The sequence below is a fragment of the Heptranchias perlo genome, chromosome 6 (genome assembly GCF_035084215.1).
Source record: "Heptranchias perlo isolate sHepPer1 chromosome 6, sHepPer1.hap1, whole genome shotgun sequence".
Taxonomy (NCBI): domain Eukaryota; kingdom Metazoa; phylum Chordata; class Chondrichthyes; order Hexanchiformes; family Hexanchidae; genus Heptranchias; species Heptranchias perlo.
Window position 1 is genome coordinate 52,368,093 of NC_090330.1, and position 22,302 is coordinate 52,390,394.

Here is a 22,302-nt window from a genome sequence, read left to right on the forward strand (position 1 = left end):
AATCTCTTCTGCACCCTGTCTAAGGCCTTGACATCCTTCCTAAAGTGTGGTGCCCAGAATTGAACAATTCTCCAGTTGAGGCCTAACTAGTGTCTTATAAAAGGTTTAACATAACTTCCTTGCTTTTGTACTCTGTGCCTCTATTAATAAAGCCCAGGATTCCATATGCTTTTTTTTTTTTTAAGAAACAGCCTTCTCAACTTGTGTATGTGCACCCCTGGTGTCTCTGCATCGCCTTTAAAACTACCATTTCATTTACATTGTCTCTCCTCATTCTTCCCACCAAAATGCATCACGTCACACTTCTCTGCATTAAATTTCATCTACCATGTGTCTGCCCATTTCACCAATCAGTCTATGTCTTCCTGAAATCTGTTACTATCCTCCACATTGTTTACTACATTTCAGAGTTTTATGTCATTTGCAAACGTTGAAATCCCAAGTCGGTTATCAATATATCAAAAAGAGCAGTGGTCCCAATACTGACCCTTGCGGGAAACCACTATGTACTTCCCTCCTATCTGAAACAACTGTTCACCACTACACTCTGCTTTCTGTCCCCTAGCCAATTTTGTATCCACACTGCCACTGTCCCTTTAATCCCATGAAGTTGTAACCACTTCATTACCATTAAATATTAACTGAGTCAGTGCTCCAAAACATGATCCAAAAAATTACTTTAAAAAAAAATGTAGTCCCTCTCTTGCTATGCTTTTCATGATAATTTTCAAACCTACAACAGAACAAATTTAAAGTTGATCAGATTTCTGAATGGTGTATCTGTCCATACATTTTTGTTTCATTTTTAAATCTAATAGGCCTAATTTTTCTTGTAGGTTAAATTATTTTGTTTCCCCATCAGGAAAATCCAATCCTGTTTCCCTCGTGATAGCTGTAGATAAGTCTCACTATTTTAAATGCAACAGCAGTAGGGCTGAGAAGGCTGTACTGTTGTGACTATTCTTAAGATTTTTAATTTAGATCAAGTGTGATGCAACTAAGGAAATGTTCTATCAAATGGAATGTGTAGATGCCATATACATTCCTTTCTATAGAACTAGTTATCTATCTATTAAAAAAGAGAAAAAGTAACAAATTCCAAACCAATAATAATTCATACTTTTACATCTACAGCAATTGACATGTTGGATAGAAAATGTTCCACGGCAGTTAACAGGTGCGGGACTGGGGGCTGAGAAAACAGATAAAAGAATGGATGTTTGGTCAAGGTGGGAATGTTGGAAGGGACAACCAAAGGCTTGGTTGAAAAGATGGGTCTTGGTGGGGTTTTTTTTTAAAAAAAGTGTAGTAGTAGAGCGGTTTAAGAAGGGGAATTTCAGAGCATGGGCTGAACCAGCTAAAGACTGCCAGCAGTAGTGGAGCAAAAAAAAAAAAACCAGGAAATATACAGAAGGCCAGAATTAGAGGACGGGAGGACATGAGAGTGGACTTAAGGCTTGAATGAGGTTGCAGAGATAGTGTGGGGAAGAGCCATGGAAGGATTTGAAGAGTAAGATTTTAAATTCAATGTATTGGGGGACAAGGAGCCAGTGCAGACCAGCAGAGACACGGGTCATGAGTGAATGAGACGCAGTGTGGGTAGAATGCAGGTGCTGAACTTTGAACAAGGTGGGGTTTATGAAGAGTAGAGGATGAGAGGCCAGAAAAGAGGACTTGAGAAATAACGTGTCGTGATGGCAAAAGTGTAGATAAGGATGTTGGCAGTGGTAGGTGGTATTAGCACTAGAAATAAAGAGTTTGGGTGATGGATAGGATTTGAAGTTCAGCTGTGGGTCATGCAGGACTGTGCCAAGGTTTTGCATCTGGTACAGCATGTGTGAGACCAGGGAAGGGGATAGAGTCAGTGGCAAGGGAGCAGAATTTATGGTGGGAATGAAGACAATGGCTTCAGCCTGTCTGATGTTCAGATGGAGGAACGTTTGACTTATGTGATTTGACATCAGTCAGGCAGTCCAACTTAAATGGTCATGGGCACAGGGAAGTGGTGAAGAGGTAGAGCTGGTGTGATCAGCTACAGATGCTGTCACTGAGGGGTAGCATGTAGACAAGGGAGAGAGGCGGGGGACAAAAGATGGATCTGAGGTGACTGTGGGAGAGCAAAGAGAAGCCATTACTGGAGGCACGCTGATTGCTTTGGAATAGGTAGGAGTGGAACTGTGCATGTGCAGTTCCACAGACAACCGATAAAAGAGGATGGTACAGTTAACCACATCAAATAGCGTGCGAAGGTTGAAGAGGGATAATGCATTGTTACAAAGGATGTTATTCATGGCTTTGGCCAGGGCAGTCTTGATGCTATGTGGAAGCCAGACTTGAAGGATTCAAACAGGGAGTTTTGGGAAAGATAAACAGAGTTGGGAGATGATGACTTTTCCAAGGACCTTAACAGAGGAAAAGGATATTTTAAAACCCAATATCCATTGTAGATACAGCTAGCGTAAAGTGCAAAATTCACGTAAAATGGAAAGCAAACCGTACAATTTGTTCTTTTATTCAGTATGCTCAAATCTTCAAATCAAGTAGATCACTTTTATGGGTGGCATTTTAATCTCTTTTGTACTTCACCATTAGGTTGTAGAAAGTGTTGAAAGTATTAATTTTCAGTCATACCTAAGCAGAAAGGGACAGTCAAGCTTGCCTAGGCTGCAATACTTCAGACCTGTTCTAGTTTTGTACCACAGTAATTTCACAGTGCTACAGAAGTGAAACAGTACATTTGAGCAGATAGCTATTGTATTCTTTTTGCAGTGTAGTGCCATACTCTCAAATTAGCATTTTTGGTAAAAAAATGTATAGAGCACTCAGTAGTAGTTATACAATTAGTGTAAAACATTTCTAATTTGTTATCCCTTACTTTGCTTGATCATTTTCAACAGCACTTAGAGTGTGGTGCCCTGGAACAGAGGCTGTTACACATAGAGGGCCGAGCTATGCCCCTTCAAGTCATTGAGCAACCTTCCAATCAAGGAACGAGAACTGCAAAGGCACAATCAAATCAAGCTGAGATGGGTTGGCCGGTCACCGGTGCAATGCTTAGATCTGCCGTTTTATAACTAAATACACAAACTAGGTATTAAAATTCTTGTAATTTAGAAGCATTAGTTGATGTAGAGTGAGTTATTTAAAATTCTAAATTCAACAGTGCCATTGTGACTACAAGCTATAGTTACAAGTCTTAAACAATTTATTTAGTGTATTTCCCTATCTTCCCCAACCCAGCTCTCCTGAAGCCAGTGACTCATGTTCAGGAATAGTTCCATAGGCACCAGCAGTCCTCAGGTATCTCACCCAAGTGGATTTTCTTTGTGCCCTGGGACAATTGTAGCCACCCAATTGGATTTTCAGATAACTCAATACAGAGCAGAAATTGAACCTGGGACCTTTCTGAATACAATGCACATTTTTCCATTAAGGTACACTGAGCAAATGAAAATCATTTACTTTCATAGGTCATCATTCTCAACTCCAAATGTAAAGATACATATATTTAAGCCTTTGCTCTAAATTTAAAGATACTATATGCAAGCTCCTTAGTTGAAAACTTAATTTAATATATATCTATTAAAGGATGAGAAAACTCTGGGGTGGGGGGGGGTTCAATAGATATTAGCCTAACGAGACAGTTTTTTTTAAAAAAGTCAATTTTAGTGCTAGCTTGCAAATCCTGAGTCTGGTCTCCTTCAATGCTAGACCACTCTGGTGACATCACTGATGGGAATTGATGCATGCATCCTGGAGCGACTATAGGAAACAGGAGTGCCATAACTTTTTTCTGGTCTGTTGCTGCTCGGGAGTCACTCAACCGTGGGAAATCATGCTCCAGGCCAAAACCTCAAGTTACAAAAAATACAGCAAACTTTTAGCCATAATTTACAATTCAATGAAAACAAATAGTCACGCATTTCAAGTAAAGTGCTTTCTAAAGATGGTCTATTTGTTTGAATATAAAAAAACCTTTATGAATAAATGTGTAGAGCATAAACAATGGATAAAAAACCAGCATACAGAATTTGCATTCACCTGTACTAGTTTAGATAACTGTTTACATGATATCAACAACTTGCATTCATATAGTGCCTTTAATGTAGGCAAACATCCCAAAGCATTTCAGAGACATGATTTTAAAAATAGAGCTAAAGGAGGAGCACCAAAAGCTTGGTCAAAGATGTGAATTTTAAAAGGACAGGAAGGTGGAGCTTATTTGGGGAGGGAACTTCAGAACATAGCTGAAGATATGGCAATCGACAGTAGTGCGAAAGAAGTGTGGGGATTGGGGGTGGCCTACACAGGAGCAGGAGGCCAGAGGCAGAGAAGTGTTGAGAGTTCAGGGGGATTCTAGGGCTGGTGATGGTAGCTATTGTAGAAAGGAAGGGGCATTGGGGAGTGAAAGTCACTGATCAGTGAGGGCAGGAGTGATGGGAGAGCAAGACTCGGTGCAGAATATAGCATCGGCAGCAGAGTTTTAGATGAGTTGAAGTTTACAGAAGGTGGGGTATGGGAGGTCAGCCAGGAAGCATAATAGTGAAGTCGCAGGAACATAAACAGAGAAATGACGCAATCTATTCTTGCAAATCAAAATTAAAAAACCTGAATATTAAACATGTACTTTGATAGCTTGATCCCAGAAATGCTACTCATCCTAATGGCATAGGAGCTTGGGTTCTCACAGCCTAACCAAGGGATTAACAACAGCTGCCTGACACTGGAGAAAATGAAGTTCAAAAAATATCTGCAAAACTTGGTAGAAGATTGGAATCCTTAAGGAAATGAGCATCCATGTTACATAAAGCAGATATCCATCCAATAACAGATTACAGCACTGTTTGGCAAACAAAAACAGCTCGTCTCCTTCACTCAGTAGTCCAAAGCCAAGACTGGAGAATAGCTAATTACCTCTGAAGATGGAAGTAACGCTACAATAATTGCTAGGTGTCACAGTTCAGGACTCTTTAGGCAGTTTTACACAAAAGACTTGGACACAAGTGATTTTTAAAATGTCTATTGAGCACAAGTTTGCTCCCAAGACTGTCCCATGCTGAGTTGTGATTCTGTGTGTAGATTAAATAGTAGTTAATAGAGATGCGAAGCAATTAATTAGCAATGTCTGATCATTCTGGCAGCTTGGTGTACACAAACTGTTTTAATCTTGGTAGGTGATGGTGAGAAGCTTTCTAAAATCAGGACAGAGAAACCGAAGAGAAAAGTCAGGCAGCAGCAAACTGCAAGTAGGGAACTTCTGCCCTGGTCAGAGAGAGTTTGTGCATTTACATTAAATAAGGGGCCCAAAATGTGGGCTAGTGTATGAGTGTTCTCTACTTTTGCAATAGTACACAAACAAAAGTTACAGTGATAGTACCAAATGTCTCGTGATACTCAGTGTTCTGTATATTTTTAGTGCTGTGGAATAAAGTAGCTGATGAATTGAAGTGAATGTTGTCTCATATTGTTAACTCGGTCTGCTATTGCACAGCTAGAAGGAGTACATGCGCATAAGAGAGATCCTCTCTAAAACACAGGGGTGTTTCATTGTTACACTCCCGGTCCCACTACCACGCTAGTAGCAGTGGGTAGTGGGAGTCAACTTCCATAAGCAGGCAACCAACATAAACAATAACAACTTGCATTTATATAGCACCTTTAGCATAAGGCACTTCACAGGAACGTAATTAGACAAAAATTGTCACTGAGCTAAAGGAGGAGACATTAGGAGGGGTGACTAAAAGCTTAGTCAAAGAGATAGGTTTTAAGAAATGCCTGAAAAGGAGGAGAAATGGAGTGGCAGAGGGGTTTAGGGACGAAATTCCAGAGCTTTGGGGTCGAAAACTCAGCTCGGGGTCAAACAGGATGCCGAGGTCACGAACAGTCTGGTTCAACCTGAAACAATGGTCGGGGAGAGGGGGATGGAATTGGTGGCGAGGACCGAAGACAATGGCTTTGGTCTTCCCAATGTTTAATTGGAGTAAATTGTGGCTTATCCAGGAGTGGATGTCTGACAACAAGGAGGCAGCGGAGGGGTCAATAAAGCTGGGTGTCGTCAGCGTACGTGTGGAACCTGACATCATGGGGGAATTTTAACTCCGCCCCCCGATGGGCGGGAGAGGGAGTTAAATTGTTAAAAATGAGAAACCCGACCCGAACCAGCCTACTTCTGGTTTAAGCGTAGCGGGATTGGGTGCATCCAAGTAATCTGCTCTGGAGAGGCGGGTCCGTAATTATAATATTTAAATGAGGCAGTGATTGTTAATCCACTTGTAGAGTCCACGGGCTCAGTGGTAGGAGGGGTGAACGGAACGGGAAGGAGGTTGGCAAGATTAGCCCCCGGGGGCACTCCGGGTGGGAAAGGTCGGGGGGAGGGAGAGAGAGATGGAGCAGTTAGGGTTACTTCTTGTAAGGAGGCAGAGTACAGTGCCTTGATGGGTGCTCCACCCTGGGACAGCAGCAGGACAGTAAGAAGATAGAGGAATAGTGAAAAGTTGGGGTAGCAATTTGGGGGTGGGGAAAGTACCCGAGAAGGGAAAAATGAAAAGGTGACATGGCTGGATAACGGGAAGGGGAGGAGACAGGAGAGAAAGGTTCAAGAGTGGTAAAGAGAGGAGAAAGGGAAAGAAAGATAGAATTAATGGGCTCAGGTTTGGAGCCACAGTCAAAAAGCACACACGAATGGACAGAAATAATTAAGGTTGCATAGGTATGGCAAAGATTAGAATAGGTCCTGGTTTTAAACAAAGAACAGTGAGGAAACAATAAGAGTCCAAAGTTGAAGTCAGAGGTCCTATGGTAGGATGACGTTGACTTGTAGACAGGGTGCAGTCAGCTTGGAGCGCCAACAAACCAATGGCTAGGTTTGGAGACAGATATGGAGGGCAAGTGAGTCCAGGAGGAGCAGAGCATCAGAGGGCGCGTTGCTAGAGGTTTTCCCATGGAAAATAGAAACGATTGGGGAGAATGGATGGCAATGAATGGCCAAGGATAGAGTTGGAGAAGAGGTTAGTATGGATCTGCCAGCCCAGGAGCCATGTTAAGAGAAAAAGACCAGACCGCTTAAGACCAAGTAAGTATTTGCAGCAGATCCCAATTCTTAATACTAGGATCTAAGCCAGATCTCCATATCCAAACCAGAAATACAAGAACTACTGTAGCTGTACCTCAAAATTCTCTATCAATGCAAATCAATCTGTTAGGATACTAGTGACAAAACTCCACATGTGACTTCTCTTGCTTGTGGAACTTTTCCAGTGTCATTACCTGGAACTCAACAAGGGTTAACTATTAGCTACTGAAACAGGCACTCAATGTGTGATCTTGGAGGCTGCTAGAAGTACAGAAAGAACTGAGAACTTTAAACATTGCTGCAAACTCAAAAACCTCTGGCAGCACCAAGTATATACAGGATACCTGAAAGCAAAGGAATCAATTGTGTTTTTACAGCAATTTTTTTTTGCTGTGACCAAGGTAAGTTAAATAGTCAGGAGAACCTTACCAGAGAGGGTGAACTGGCCTTGGGAATGATTGGCTGCAGGAGGTGATACTTCCACCTCCGTAACATCACCTGTCTCCGCCACTGCCTCAGCTCATCCTCATTTTCAAATCCCTACATTGGCTCGCCCCTCCCTATCTCTAACCTCCTCCAGCCCTACAACCCTCAGATCTGTGCTCCAATTCTGGCCTCTTGCGCATCCCCGATTTTAATTGTTGCCTCCACCATTGGTGGCCGTGCCTTCAGCTGCCTAGGCCCAAAGCTGTGGAAGTTCTTCCCTAAACCTCGGCCTCTCTCTCCTCCTTAAAACCTCTCTTTTTGGTCACCTGTCCTAATATCTCCTTATGTGGCTGGGTATCAAATGTTTTTACTATGTTAAAGGTGCTATATAAATGCAAGTTGTTGTTGCTGGAAGTTTTGAATTTACAAATGAATCAGTCTGTTTTGTAAACTAAATGAAATATACCCAGCATTCAACAATCACAAAACATAATTGCTTAGATTTTACAAATAATCATCCTTCTCTTGTTAAGTGCTTTGAATCTGTGAAGATCGTCGCTGGGTCAGCACCTTTCACCTCAGCTGCATCACAAGTACAAAATAGTTTTAAGGCAGTAATTAAAACATCTCATTTCAACAAGACATCCGTGACGCTGCAATACTACTGGCAATTTTCCACTAGCTGTTAAAATCAATATAGATTAAAGAATTTTGATTTTAGAATAATGAATTCTCTGCAATAGGTAACAGTATAATATGTAGGGTTAAAAGTTACTGATTTTCTGCACCAAGATTAAATATTGCATGTTTGATAGTCAATGAAATTCAGTTCCAATACTTAAACTTTAAAAGACAAGGTTTCATTAGTGGAGGCTTTAGAATTAAGCGGTTTTTATACAAGCAATCTTGTATATTTAATAGACATTTATATATCACAATGAGGAAACTCATGATTTAAAATACCAAGTCGCTAGCTATTATTTTCTTTCTCCTCTCCTGAAGCCAGTGACTAGTGCTGAGGTGCTGTTCTGGGGCACTGGTACCTCACTGTCGAGGCTCTCACCTGTCAGCAGGCATGAGAGCGTTCACTATTTCTACAATTAATCAATTTTTCAAAAATTGTTACAGAAAGTTGTATTTAATATCCATTTTGAACAAACTGAAACATAGCCCAAATTTCATCCAGCCTCAAAATGGAACTGGTGAAAAAAGTACCACTTCAAAAATTATTAAAGCAATTTCTCCTCTCCCCCCCCCACCAAAAAAAAGTTTTTTTAGAGCTTTATTAAATCTTTATAAAGTCTTGAGAACTCTTATTTGCATTTTCTGTGAATCAGAGTTGCTGCTCCAGTATTGACATACTTAGCCCAAAACAGTTAGGGGATTTGGATTGAAACACAAGATTTATTATTCGGTATCGGGTGTTATAGCATCTCATTATTAAATAAAATTGATGGCACTTATTGAAGACCAGAATCAAGTCCAAGGGAGTTTAAATTTAACAGCAAACAAAAGTGGAATTAGGTTTTGTAGTTCAGATGTCAGAGAAATAAGGACAATTCCTAAAAGAACACTAAGACTTCTATTGAATTATATGTAATAAATTATAAATCAACAACATATCAGAGCTTATGGATAGCACCAATCCTGATAAGTTGAATGATTTTTCCTCATTCTGGATTAGTTTTCTTTAAATTACAAGCAGTGTTCGCAGTAAAATATTGGATGATAACAGCAGCACACTCATCTATCCCTGTATATCTCAACTTCTTGCACAGAACCTAGATTTCAGGATTTTCAAACATTCCATTTACACCACAAGCCTTATAAAACATATCTGGCTTTATTTTTTAAAAATCCATAAGATGATGCAAAATTATGAGAAATCTGCACCCAAATATCAATTACAATGCATTATTTATATTCAAAGATAAGAATTTTAAGATGTACAATTCAAAATGGCTAATGGATACAGTGAGAAATATTAAGGCAATAATCCAAACCCAGTGCATGCTAAACTATTTCCACTTCGAAGGATATGTGAGAAACACTTTGTAGTAGACATTGCCATGAAGTCTATAGTGCACTGCTCCCATATCTATGGGGATTCCTCTTTATGGCAGCATAGAACAGAGTAAGAACACAGCAATACTTCAAGTGCATACCATTTTTTTTTTAAATAGGCAGCAAAGAAAGGAACATGCATTGATGTAGCATATTATAATCTCTCAGATGCATCCCAAAGCGGTTCACATAGAATTAATAAAATTGTGCTCTCATTTAAAGGCAAGATACTTGGAATTTTTTCCATTTGCAATATGCTGAGGGAAGGGAACAAAGAGTACACACAATGTTGCACTACCAACTTGGATGAGATTTGTTCTGTATGCACACAGAAGCAAGGAAACAGTGAATATAGAAATAATTTTACTAGAAGCCAGAAGGATATGTTCAGCAATGTTTTATTTCTGGTGTATCTAGGTGAAGTGCTCGAGCTTCTGCTCTTACTATCTCTCCACTTTGATACTAATATACTTTTCCATAAACAATCTATAAAACAGAAAGGCTCTTTAGGTAGAACTAGGAGAATTTAATACTCAGCTGTTATTGTCCATAATCATATAATTTAAGGGAATGAACATCTGTAGGAGGAGAGGGAAAGTACTATTTGTTCAAAGTACTCCCCCAATTTTAGCCTCAGAAGTCTGGGAATAATTCTATTTGATTGTAATTTAGTGACCTCTGCTGGAAATACATTTGTATGGACGTCAGGAGTGCAGGATTAGGTTTGGATCCGATGCCACATGTTTGAGTAGTCTGTCAAAACTTATGCTTTGCCCTTGCACATAAAGAATAACCACTTGGACAAGATACAAAAAAAACTGCCAACACCCATGGAATCATACACCCAGCATGAGTCACTTTCTCTGAAGCATGGGAGAAAAGGAAGATGCTGATCCTGTTCGAACACATACATCATACTCAAAAGAAATTTATATTAAAATGCCAGCCTCAGTACCTTCAATGCAGCAAGCAGTTTTCAATAACCATATAATCGAATGCTGCTTCTTTCAAAATTCTAAAATGTGGTACCAAACTCAATTTTGTTCAATTAGCTGCCAACATATTGTGGTCAAAGTCGTGCATTTAATTATTACCACCATACTGAAAAATTTGCTTTAATGTATCATTTCTGCTGTATTGTGGATTAAACAAATGTAAAAACATGCTACAAATGCTTACGTTATAGAATCATTTACACCAAAACCAGCAAGTTGTATGCAATACATTCTAATGGTGAAGGCACCTCCATTTTCCTTCTTTGGAGATTGATAAATATGTCCAAATTGTCTCAGACATTATGAAGGTGACAATTCTCAACAGGCAGTCAAATTTGACTACATCACCAAATGATCTTTACACACACACACACACACACACACACACACACACACACACGTTGCTGCTTATTCTGTATACAATTTAACCTAGCACTGTATGAAAATCAAGTCATCAGACTGTATGGTTTAAATTTTGAGCAAACATTCCAAATTTAAGACACTTGAAAATCCTAACAAATTATTTGACTGTAATGTTTACATTCAGTGTAGAAATGAGTTGAATCAGGTAGAAAGGTGCTTCTTCTTTGGGCTCTTGTACGGTGGCTTTGCAGACAACTTTGGAGACAGCAGAGCCAATTATTTTCAGACACAAAGCACTTTCATCTTCCAGTTAACCTATGTTTTTGCAAGACACCTAATGGCATGTTTGCAGCTTCAATCCTCCACACCAATTCTCAGCTGGGATGTTGGGAAGGTGGGAAGATGCTGCTGTCTAAATTGAAAACATTGTGTGATACAAGAAACCTAATGACAAACTGATTACGGAAGGTGTGTGTGTGTGTGGGGGGGTGGGGAAGGATGAGAGAACAGGGAAAAGGAGAAAGACTGCACTTACTCAAATATTTCACCTGACTGGTACTCAGCCCAAAACACTACGAAATTCACTTTTCTGACAATCTCAACTTGATCAGTTATATCACATTTTTAATATTTCTTGTGTCAAGGCAAGATTTCTCAAGTAGAATTTTATGCACAGTTTTAGTCAACATTCAATGAACCCAATATAGAAAATTCTGGAATTTTTCAATTTTATATTTCACTCGATTAATGTCATAATTGGTTTACCATACACAGTCATGCCCACATTATGCAATTAGCTGACTAGCAATAAGTAGCACTGAAGTTTTGACGGCAAAGGATGTTACTTCAGCAACTAGAGAAGTTTGTTCATATGGAGATTTTGGAGATCAGTATTACAAGTAAGCACTTAGGCAGGCTAAAATGAGATTGTACTAACAAGAATATACCCATTTACCATTGTTGGACTACTGGTGAAAGTACCAAATGGAGGCAAGACACTTCCCCAGAAAGAAGCAAAGCAAGAACACACACATCACTTTCCCCTTGTCCTGCCGAGAAGTCTCACACTGGTTGCAAAATGGCATATCATCTATTCGTGCTCTTGACCAGGGAATAGTGGGTGGTGGAGTAAAGGTATATTCAAAGAAAAAAAAATCTCATGGTAAAGATCTGATCACTGATATTATGTTTAGTTGAAAGAACAGTAGACACCAGTATTGTCACAAACAATGCATCAAATTTTATCTGTGTACCAAAATGATTCAATTCATTATACTTTTAGGAAATGTTCACTCACTGACAGTTTCTAACCTCAGCTTGAATCATGGAGGAATTTTTTTAAATAAAAAAGTAGTGTCACTGAGCCACTCTTGTGCACTTCCAACCTCTGGTCAAAGCAACATTGATAATTGTTTGCGAGCAGGCCATTAGCCTGCAGTTAGTGGTGTGAGATGAAGGGAGGGAGATAAAGGATTTTGTACTCTGGGAGGGAGAAGCACGGAATATAGGAACATAAATCAGGAGTAGGACATTCAACCTCTCAAGTTTGTTCTGCCATTCTGTTAGATCATGTCTGATCTGTAACTCAACTCTTTATCCACCTTTGCTTCATATCCCTTGATAACTTTACCTAATAAATATCTATCGATTTCAGTTGTGAAAATTTAAACTGACCCAGCATCCACAGCCTTTTGGAGGAGAATTCCAGATTTCCACTATTCCTTGTGTGATAAAGTGCTTCCTGATTTCACTCCAAAATGGCCTAGCTATAATTCTGAGTTCATGCCATCTTGTTCTGGAGTGCCCAAGAGGAAATAGTTTCTCTATGTACCCCATCAAATCCAGTTATCATTTTAAACGCATCGATTAGATAACCCCTCAACCTTCTTAACTCCAGGGAATACAAACCAACTTTATGCAACTTGTCCTCATAATTTAACCCTTGGTTTCATTTTGAAGCATCTGTGCTGTATTCCCTCCAAGGCCAGTATATCTTTCCTGAGTTTCAGTGTTCAAAACTGAATGCAGCACACTAGAGTCTGACTAAGGCGCTCTACAACTGAAGCACAAGTTCCTCCCGTTTGAATTCCAACCCCCTTGAGCTAAAGACCAACATTCGGTGGTGGGGAAGCTTTTAGAAACGATAATCTGGCACAAAATTAAGAGTCACTTGGACAAATGTGGATTAATAAAGGAAAGCCAGCACAGATTTGTTAAAGGCAAATTGTGTCTAAGTTGATTTGAGTTTTTTGATGAGGTAACAGAGAGGGTTGATAAGGGCAATGCAGTTGATGTGTACGTGGACTCCCAAAAAGGTGTTTGATAAAGTGCCATGTAATAGGCTCGTCAGCAAAATTGAAGCCCATGGAATCAAAGGAGCAGTGGCAGCATGGATACTGAAGTGGCCAAGTGACAGGAAACAGTAGTGAACGGTTGTTTTTCGGATTGGCAGGAGGTGAACAGTGGTGTTCCCCAGGGGTCGGTGCTGGGACCACTGCTTTTCTTGATATACATTAATGACTTGGTCTTGGGTGTACAGGGCACAATTTTAAAATTTGCAGATGTCACAAAACTTGGAACTGTAGTAAACAGTAAGGGGTATAGTACTAGACTTCAAGAGGATATAGACAAGCTGGTGGAATGGGCAGACACATGGCAGATGAAATTTAACGCAGAGAAGTGCAAAGTGATACATTTTGGCAGGAAGAACGAGGAGAGGCATTAAAAACTAAATGGTACAATTCTAAAGGGGGAGCAGGAACAGAGACCTGGGGGTGTATGTGCACAAATCTTTGAAGGTGACAGGACGGGTTGAGAAAGCGGTTAAAAAAGCACACAGGATCCTGGGCTTTATAAATATAGAGGCAGAGTACAAAAGCAAGGAAGTTATGTTGAACCTTTATAAAACACTGGTTCGGCCACAGCTGGAGTAGTGTGTCTAGTTCTGGGTACCACACTATAGGAAGGATGTGAAGGCCTTAGAGAGGGTGCAGAAAAGATTTACTAGAATGGTTCCAGGGATGAGGGACTTCAGTTACATGGATAGACTGGAGAAGCTGGGGTTGCTCTCCTTAGAGCAGAGAAGGTTAAGAGGAGATTTGATAGAAGTGTTCAAAATCATGAAGGGTTTAGATAAAGTAAATAAAGAGAAACTGTTCCCATTGGCAGCGGGGGTTGAGAACCAGAGGACACAGATTTGAGGTGATTGCAGTAGAACCAAGGGTGACATGAGGAAAAACCTTTTTCGCAGCGAGTAGTTATGATCTGGAATGTGCTGCCTGAAGGCGTGGTGGGAGCAGATTCAATTGTGGCTTTCAAAAAGGAATTGAATACTTGAAGGGAAAAAATATCCAGGGCTACTCTGACTCCTACCACCCACCCAATTATCGACCCATGTCACAAGGTTGCCTCCAATTCAGTGTGCTTTCATTTTTGCTAATAATCTCGTGTGGAACCTTATCAAATGCCTCCTGGGTGTCCATATGGTCAACATCCATAGACACTCCCCTATCCACCCTGCTAGTGACCTCATCAATTCAGCTAGATTGGTCAGACATGACCTACTTGGTGAAAGCTACGCAGAAACTGCAAGATGAAGAATGCAACATCTTTGTACAACTGTCTGAACCAATTTTAAGACAGCAGCAATTTTAAGTTGAAAGGTTTACTGTAACTGAACTTGCGTTTAAATTTCAAACAGTCAATTAATATCAACTGACCTCTGACACAATATGCTTTATGTGGCAAAGACTGGACTATAAAAGGGATTCCACTACAAACAAATAGAAACTTTTGATATTATTGATATCCATATTTTCTCATGATAAATCCTGGGCAGCTTTGATTATTTCTTTGAATGAAGCACAAAACTTTTGATGACTTGTACAGATAAACAAAAATATCATTTCTGGTAGCAAAGCCTTTCCAATATTGAAAAAGATTGAGTTGACAGAACAGCTTACCTACAACAGCTTAATTATTTTTATTAAATAATGCAGAGTCGTTATATCCATGCACAGGATCTTTTGGAATCAAGAGATGTAACTTGGACCTAGCTGGTAACAAAATTTCAGTGAAAGCTGCTCTTTATTTGAAAATCCACCAATTTTCTCCTAACATACATTTTTCTTTTAAACAAAATATATTCTGCAAAGACAATGCAGCAAAATTTTGCGAAGTTTGTGTACTGAATTGCCTTAAGCTCAAACTATCCTTCACACCACTGATGTGGACAAAGTTTATGTTATATACAATGAAGCACCGATCAACAGCGCTTTATCGTGTTATTCTTTATCTTGCTTTACTTTAAAAAAAATTCTACACAGAAACTATTCCCTCATATCCAACTTTGTGTAAACAAGTCTTCTCAGAACCAACCAGTGAAGACACCATGTGTGGACATTTAAACAAATATTTCTAGTGTTCTGAGATCTGCATATGATTTGGAATCCTATGGAGGTAGAGGATCTTTGTGAACTGAAGGCAATTCTTTACATTCTAGTCAGGAAAGGCAGCATAAAACTTGGATGTAAAATAATGACATGCTGAGCATAGGACAATAAAAGGGCCTTCCCAATAATGCTAATGCCAAAATACAAATGTAGTGCTTTACTAGTCAATAACTGTTCCCTTGCAAAATCCTAGGCACAGAATTAACTACATTGATTAATACATTATTCATTCTAAATCCCATATAAACGTAAGATTGTGATTCTGCCTACAAATAATTGTACTAGGATAAGTAAACTGATTCGTAGAATATTTAGTGCTCCATCTTTCCATTAATTGTATTTTTGATTCAAACTCATGTTTTTATCCAACTGATGAACCATGTACATCCATATTAATCCTCACAGGAAGCATCTGATGCAATATTATTACTTAATCCGACGGTCATAAATAAATATAGTACACAAGGAATGTCTACTGCAAACTTGAATAAAAAGTAAAATTCTGAATTAATAATTTTAGCATGTCTATTTTGTGAAGATGAAAGAAAAAAAGTGTTGCTTGGTGAACATACAAAAGTTTACATAATTTACTGCTGCTTTTCAAAAGAATACCTCACCAAATCCTGATAATTTACAATCCAGCAGCTCTTATATTTAGTTGCAAATCTCACTTGTTCTTCAAGCCGTCATTTCTAAATCAATAAAAGTTTCACTCAGCATGAGAACATAATTCATTGCTGTACCGTAGAGCATTATTGGTTGGAACAGTTTAAAATCATTGTGGAATCTGTCATCACCCGATCAAAATAAGCCTTTCCATCTGCTGAAGTTTATATATCAACATTTGCTTTCCAGTAAACCTTCCATCTTGGTCATTCTGCCATTTTGTTTATTATCCATACTGAGGTCATCCTTATGGAAGATAGTTTCACAAACAGCGAGTATTTTGCATGAAGAATAAAATTTGCTGCTTAGCACTTTATCTTCTCAGAATGGATCCATTCGATGCCATTACATAAACTGCATCTGGAAAAAAAAAGACAAAACAGAAAATAGTTTAAGAGTTTCAGGTAATAACAGCTATTGGGCAATCTTCTGCACAGTAAAAATTGATCCTTATGTTTCCTTAAAAATCAAATTGCAGTCCACCCTAAAAGTATAATTTCCTTATTCAAAAATCAATTTTTCAATTACAAATCAGTTTTTAACATACAATACTCTGAATCAGGCATTCATATCTATGTTGACCAGTGTAGAACACATTCAGACAATTTGAGAAAGAAGAGAATGAAAGAAGTTACATATCGGCCCAACATAAGATTATATAAGAACCTTAGTCTTCAGTCTTTTTAAGCCAGAAATAGAAAAAGGGTGAACTGCATTTCGGACCTATTTCTGAACGAATGACTGTCCAGCATCCCAGTTACAAAGTTTCTCTGTTAATCATTCTATAGATTAATAGTGACACCACTGGTCAGAATTGGTTTGTTGAGTTATTAACTCCACAAAAGAAAAAGTTGCATGCTAACTAGTGCATACACAAAAATAAACTAACGACATTACAAATTTTTACAAAGCACAACTACACCACGATATCCATGCGATAACAGTACTGTTTCGGCACACTTTTGCAGGATAACCAAACACTTCACAAACTTTAACAGCAATGCTAACGTAGCTGGCCTTGTTCGATGGTGTTAGGGACCATTCTGAACTCTGCTCAACACAGCATACATACACGCAAACATACTCACACGTATCACACTATGGATACCTTGTCTGTTCTACAAGAAGTCCTTGAGAGAGAGCTCTGCAAACGGATCCTTTCCAGGAGCTCTAGGAGGACTTTGACTAGAAGGACTTGAGGCTGTAGACAACTATTTCAGAAAGCGAAGAAAGAAAGTGAAAGTAGAAAATGCAAAGAAAAGAACACAGGAAATCAGTGACAGCAATACAAGGATTCAATTTTTGTGTAAGTATAGCTATACAGATTAATTTTTAAAATTTATATTGCAGTTTAAGAAATAAGAAAAAAGGTTCAGCTGCTGTGAACTAATTTTTATGTAAAATTATTTGTAAGTTAAGTAAAAAGGTGTTGCGCAGCAGTAGCTAGTTTTTAACCATCAAAACATCGCTGCAAAATATATACAATGCTAAGTTTCATTTCCTGGTCATCAAACAAGTGCCAGTAGACATTTACAATTTAGCATTTGGCTGTTTGAAATGCATGAACTATATTTTTTTTTGATAGATTTGATGTCCAAAATTTACTTTTCTAAATCAGATTCTCCAAGAGGTGGAAGGGCATTTACACAGCATATTAATGTACCATGTCAGGAAAGTCATTAAGTGGATACTGTGCACCTCCCTATAAGGAGAGCTGATTGGGAAATAAAATTGAAGAGATACACCAGAGAAAACAATGAGCTGCTGCCCACCTTCCTGACTGGACAATGCTGTATGTGGTGCAGGAGGAAGAAAACCAAGTAGGAAAGTTATGTGGAAGTTCGCCAGCAAAAGCAATTAATGCCACATTGATTAACTCTTTGTAAAAATCATCAGATCAATATCTGTTTAAGAATTGGTTTTGAAGGGAATACCAATAGACCAAAATGACAACTTGCAGTTATTTAGCACCTTTAACGTAGAAAAAGTCACAGAGATTCACAGAGGTGTAAATCAGACAAAAATGGATGCTGAGCCAAAGAAAGAGATATTAGGAGGTGTAACCAAAAGCTTGGTCAGAGGTGGGTTTTAAAAAGAGGGTCATAAAGGAGAAGAGCCTGAGGGATTTTGGGGGGGGGGGGGGGGGGGGGGAGGGATTTCAGAGCGTAGGGATGGTGCGGCTGAAGGTAAGGCTGCCGATCGTGGAGTGAAGAGAGAAAGGGATGCACAAGAGGCCAGAGTTGGGAGAATGAAGAGTTCAGGGAGGTGGATTGTAGGGCTGGAGGTGGTTAGAGATTGGAGGGCCAGGAGGAAGTGGGGGGGCGAGGCCATATAGAAATTCAAACACGAGGATGAAAATTTTAAAAATGGAGGCATTAGAGGACAATGAAGGTCAGCAAGAACAGGAGTGATGGGTGAGCGGGATATGGACGGCAGAACTTTACAGAGCATGGAAGGTCGGCCAGGAGAGCATTGGAATAGTTGAGTTGAAGGTGACTAAGCCACGGAGAGAGATTCAGCAGCAGATGGGCCGAGACAGGGATGGAGGTGGCGGCATTACGAAGGTGGAAGTAGGCTGTCTTTGTGATGGAGAGAATATGGGATTATCTCCTCGGGGTTGAACAGGGTTGCTAAAACTGTGAACAGTCTGGTTCAACCAGAGACAGTGGCAGGGAGGTGGAATCAGTGGCAAGGGTACAAAATTTGTAGTAGGGGCCAAAGATGATGATTTAAGTCTTTGCAATGTTTAACTGGAGGAAACTGCAGCCCCTCCAAGACTGGCACAGAAGCAGTGGAGGGGCCCAGAGAGGTACAGCTGGGTGTCATCAGCGTACATGTGGAAGCTGAACCAGTAATTTCAGATGATGTTGGCAAGCATCAGCATGTTGTTGAAAAAGAAACAGGAGCCAAGAATATATCCTTCGGTGACTCTGGAGGCAACAGTGCAGGGGTGGGAAGAAAAGCCATTTTTGGAGATGCTCTGGCTATGACTTGATAGACAAGAGTGCAGTCCCACTGAGCTGGACAAGTGAGGAGAGGCGTTGAAGGAGTATAGTGTGTGGTTGACCACTTCAAAGGCTGCAGAGGGGGTTGATGAGGAAGGGAAGGGAAAACGCACCATGATTACAGTCACAGAGGACGTCATTTGTGACTTTGATTAGGGCCGCTTCAGTGCTATGACAGTGTCCGAAACCTAAATGGAGAGATTCAAATGTGGACTGTGGGAAAGATGAGCACGGATTTGGGAGACAACATATCCAAGGAATGGAGGAAAAGGGAGGTTGCAGATGGAGAGTTTACAAAGACAGAGGGGTAGAGGGTGATTTTTATTTTGGGGGGGTCGGGGGGGTTGATAATCGCTGTTCTGAAAGGGAAGGAGATAGTACGTGAGGAGAGGGAAGCATTTACAGTATCAGCTAACATAGGGGCCAGAAAGGGAAGTTGAGTGATCAGCAGTTTAGTGAGAATGGGAGCAAGGAACAGGAGGTGGGTCATGGCAATCAAATACTTCACAGAACACAATGGTTCCTATGCTGATGGGACTATAGATTTGCCATCTGTGGAATGTAACTGATCACGAGAGGTGTGCATTGTAAAATTGTAATAAAATCTTCAGTTGATTACTTTCCAGGGTTGAGTAAGATTTTTTTTTAAAAAGAGCTTTTCTTGTAGCTTTTAATCTGCACTTTGTTCTCAGCATTTTGGACAAGATCTATGGCAGTGCAAATTGTATATGGTCTATGAAGGGAATTAATTTTACATGCCAATTGATCATTTTTCATTCCTCATTTTATATTTTAATCTTAGTTTGAGGAAAAAAAACTTCACTAAAGAAATGTTTGCAATCATTTTTTTTTGTGGAGAGCTTCAGGATAAACCCACACCTACAATTCCTGGTGCAACATGTTCAGTACACTAGCACCGTGCTTCACTGGCTCACTATCAACATGTTCAGTACATTAGCACCATGCATCACTGGCTCACTATCAACACGTTCAGTACACTAGCACCATGCATCACTGGCTCACCATCAACACGTTCAGTACACTAGCACCGCGCTTCACTGGCTCACTATCAATTGCTGGATTCACTATTTACAAATTACATTATACATTTAACCCCACTAACTAAGCAAACTTTGTTTTGCCACACAGAAAATCCTGCAAAGCTTGGGCACTCTGTCTGGAGAAACGCAGGATTAAACCTGCATCTACAACAGTGTGGAATATAAAATGCCCATCAGCATTGCTCAGAGTTATAGGGGTAAATAGGGCCTTGTTGGCTGGCTGTCGGGCAGGAACACAGCCGGACATCGGAGGGAGGGAGGGATCATGAGCCGTGGAGAAGATTGGGGCAGCTGGGGAGGAGCCAGAAAGAGATCGGGGCAAGATTATGATTTTGGGGGGGGGGGGGGGGGGAAGATCGGGGGTCGCTGGAGGCTGAGAGATAGGTTTTGGGGGGGGGGGGGGGGAGGGAGGAGGAGAAGGGGGAAAGTCATCAGCCAATTGCAGGGGTCCCGTTGGCCAGGTGAGTTTGTTTTGCCTGGATGAAGCACTTCTGCTCCTCCGGGCCCACAAGCAGTGCAATAAAAGGCATTCACCTCATGGATCTGGCCCTTCCCACCTGCTTTCACCTGACATCAATGGGAAGTGATGGGAAACCCAAACAGATAAGGTTAAATTTGTTTTAAGTGTCCAATACACAAAGTATTAAGTAACTCAATGAGGTACATTGCCCTTTCAAGTATCGGCAGGACTTCCTGGTGTCTGCTCTCCACACGCACACAGACCTGCCTGGGTTAAAACCAGAAGTAGGCGTGTCGGAGCCGGGATGCAGTCCTGCACTGAAAATGGAGGATTTTTACTCTCCACCCGCCCATTCTTGAGGGTTAAAATTTACCCCATGGTATCACATTTAGTAAATTACTTTAAAACGCAACTAAAACGCTTTAAAATTCAAGTAAAACTGTAACTAGAATCTCTACTTCAGCAACAAACATGTAAATGCATTGATGTAAAAGGCCACCTGATTTAAGCAAAATTTTTATGCAAATTAAATCCCAAAACTAAGTTTCCTAAATTTTATCCAAGTCAATGTACAATTCAAATCTTAAACCTAGAATAGCTAACAATCTATTGCTGTGTCTTGTTATTAATCGTTGTGTGACTATTGAATGGACTTCAAAGATAAGCATTGCTTTGTGTAATACAACACTGCTTTATTGGGAATAGCATTTCTATTCATGGTCAAACTAAGATCCTGAATAAATTTACCCCTACACTAGTATGCTTTATAGCTTTCTGCAGCAGCTGAACTGTGACCACACTGTTGTAACATTCTTACACAGGATTCTGTGTGGGATTTTACCCCAAAATAGGGAACAACGTCAAAACTTTTTCCAAGACCATACGTAATAAAACACCACTTATACAGGGTATTATAGCCCAAACTGGAGAAAGGAGACTACTAATCCGTAGGAGAAGCAGCACCTTTGGCTCACTTGGGCACAAGAAAACAATTTTATCCCTGAAACATAATTATATTATTTAATGATTGCATGCCAGTACTGGTAGTATGTCAGTGGTGTTTTAATAGGCTGCACTAGAGAATGGTACTCTGACATAGTAATCTCAGCCATACTGCATAAAGGGAGGTACACAGCTCAGCTTAGAAGCTTCCCTAGAAACAACAAAAAAAGCCAATTTAGCCCAATCTGTTCTGGTCAACTATTTCAACTGTGTGATGAGGCAAATTGGGTTAGGAACATAGGAACAGATAAGATCATGGCTGATCTGCGATCTAACTCCATATACCTGCCTTTGGCCCAAATCCCTTAATACCTTTGGTTGACTGGAGTTTGCTATTTAATATAAACTAACTAAGAAACAAAAACTCAACAATGCACAATACAATGATGTGAGAAATGCAAGATCATTACCAGCATACATCTGTAATAGCACAAAACAAAATACAGACTTTGAATTAAGATAGCACTGGGATCTTAAGTGCAATTACCAGACTCCCCTAATGGCTCAGTTGGTAAAGGCCATATGTAACTGAGCCATTCAGAGCAGAAAAGTCCCAGTTGCAATCCCTAGTCTGAGCTGATACCAGCCAGGATGGCAGTCGGGTCACTCGTCACGAAGGAAAAAAAAAATGTTTTAAAAAAAATCAGGATTTCTTTGCATGATTGCAATCCTATGACCATGACTGGGATTGACTGTGATTCTGTCCAATATTAAATAGCTTGCTGATGCTCACTATG

At 40.0% G+C, this 22,302-nt stretch overlaps 2 protein-coding genes across 24 annotated transcripts in view; one reads left to right on the forward strand and one right to left on the reverse strand.

The window, feature by feature from the left end:
• The window catches only part of ccdc83 (coiled-coil domain containing 83), a 62,516-nt gene extending 57,088 nt beyond the window's left edge, over positions 1-5,428 (forward strand). For both annotated transcript variants that reach the window (XM_067985452.1, XM_067985453.1), the window contains one exon: positions 2,898-5,428. In XM_067985452.1, coding sequence (XP_067841553.1) covers positions 2,898-3,074 — 177 coding nt within the window. In that variant the 3' untranslated portion in view covers positions 3,075-5,428. The remainder of the gene's footprint in view (positions 1-2,897) is intronic.
• A 4,091-nt stretch (positions 5,429-9,519) lies between these two features.
• picalma (phosphatidylinositol binding clathrin assembly protein a) overlaps positions 9,520-22,302 on the reverse strand; it is a 133,717-nt gene continuing 120,934 nt past the window's right edge. For 21 of the 22 annotated variants that reach the window (XM_067986307.1, XM_067986305.1, XM_067986306.1 and 18 more), the window contains 2 exons: positions 17,146-17,248; positions 9,520-16,397 (listed from right to left, as the gene is read on the reverse strand). In XM_067986307.1, the coding sequence (XP_067842408.1) occupies positions 17,156-17,248 (93 nt within the window). In that variant the 3' untranslated portion in view covers positions 9,520-16,397; positions 17,146-17,155. The remainder of the gene's footprint in view (positions 16,398-17,145; positions 17,249-22,302) is intronic. The other variant, XM_067986301.1, reaches the window with a different exon arrangement.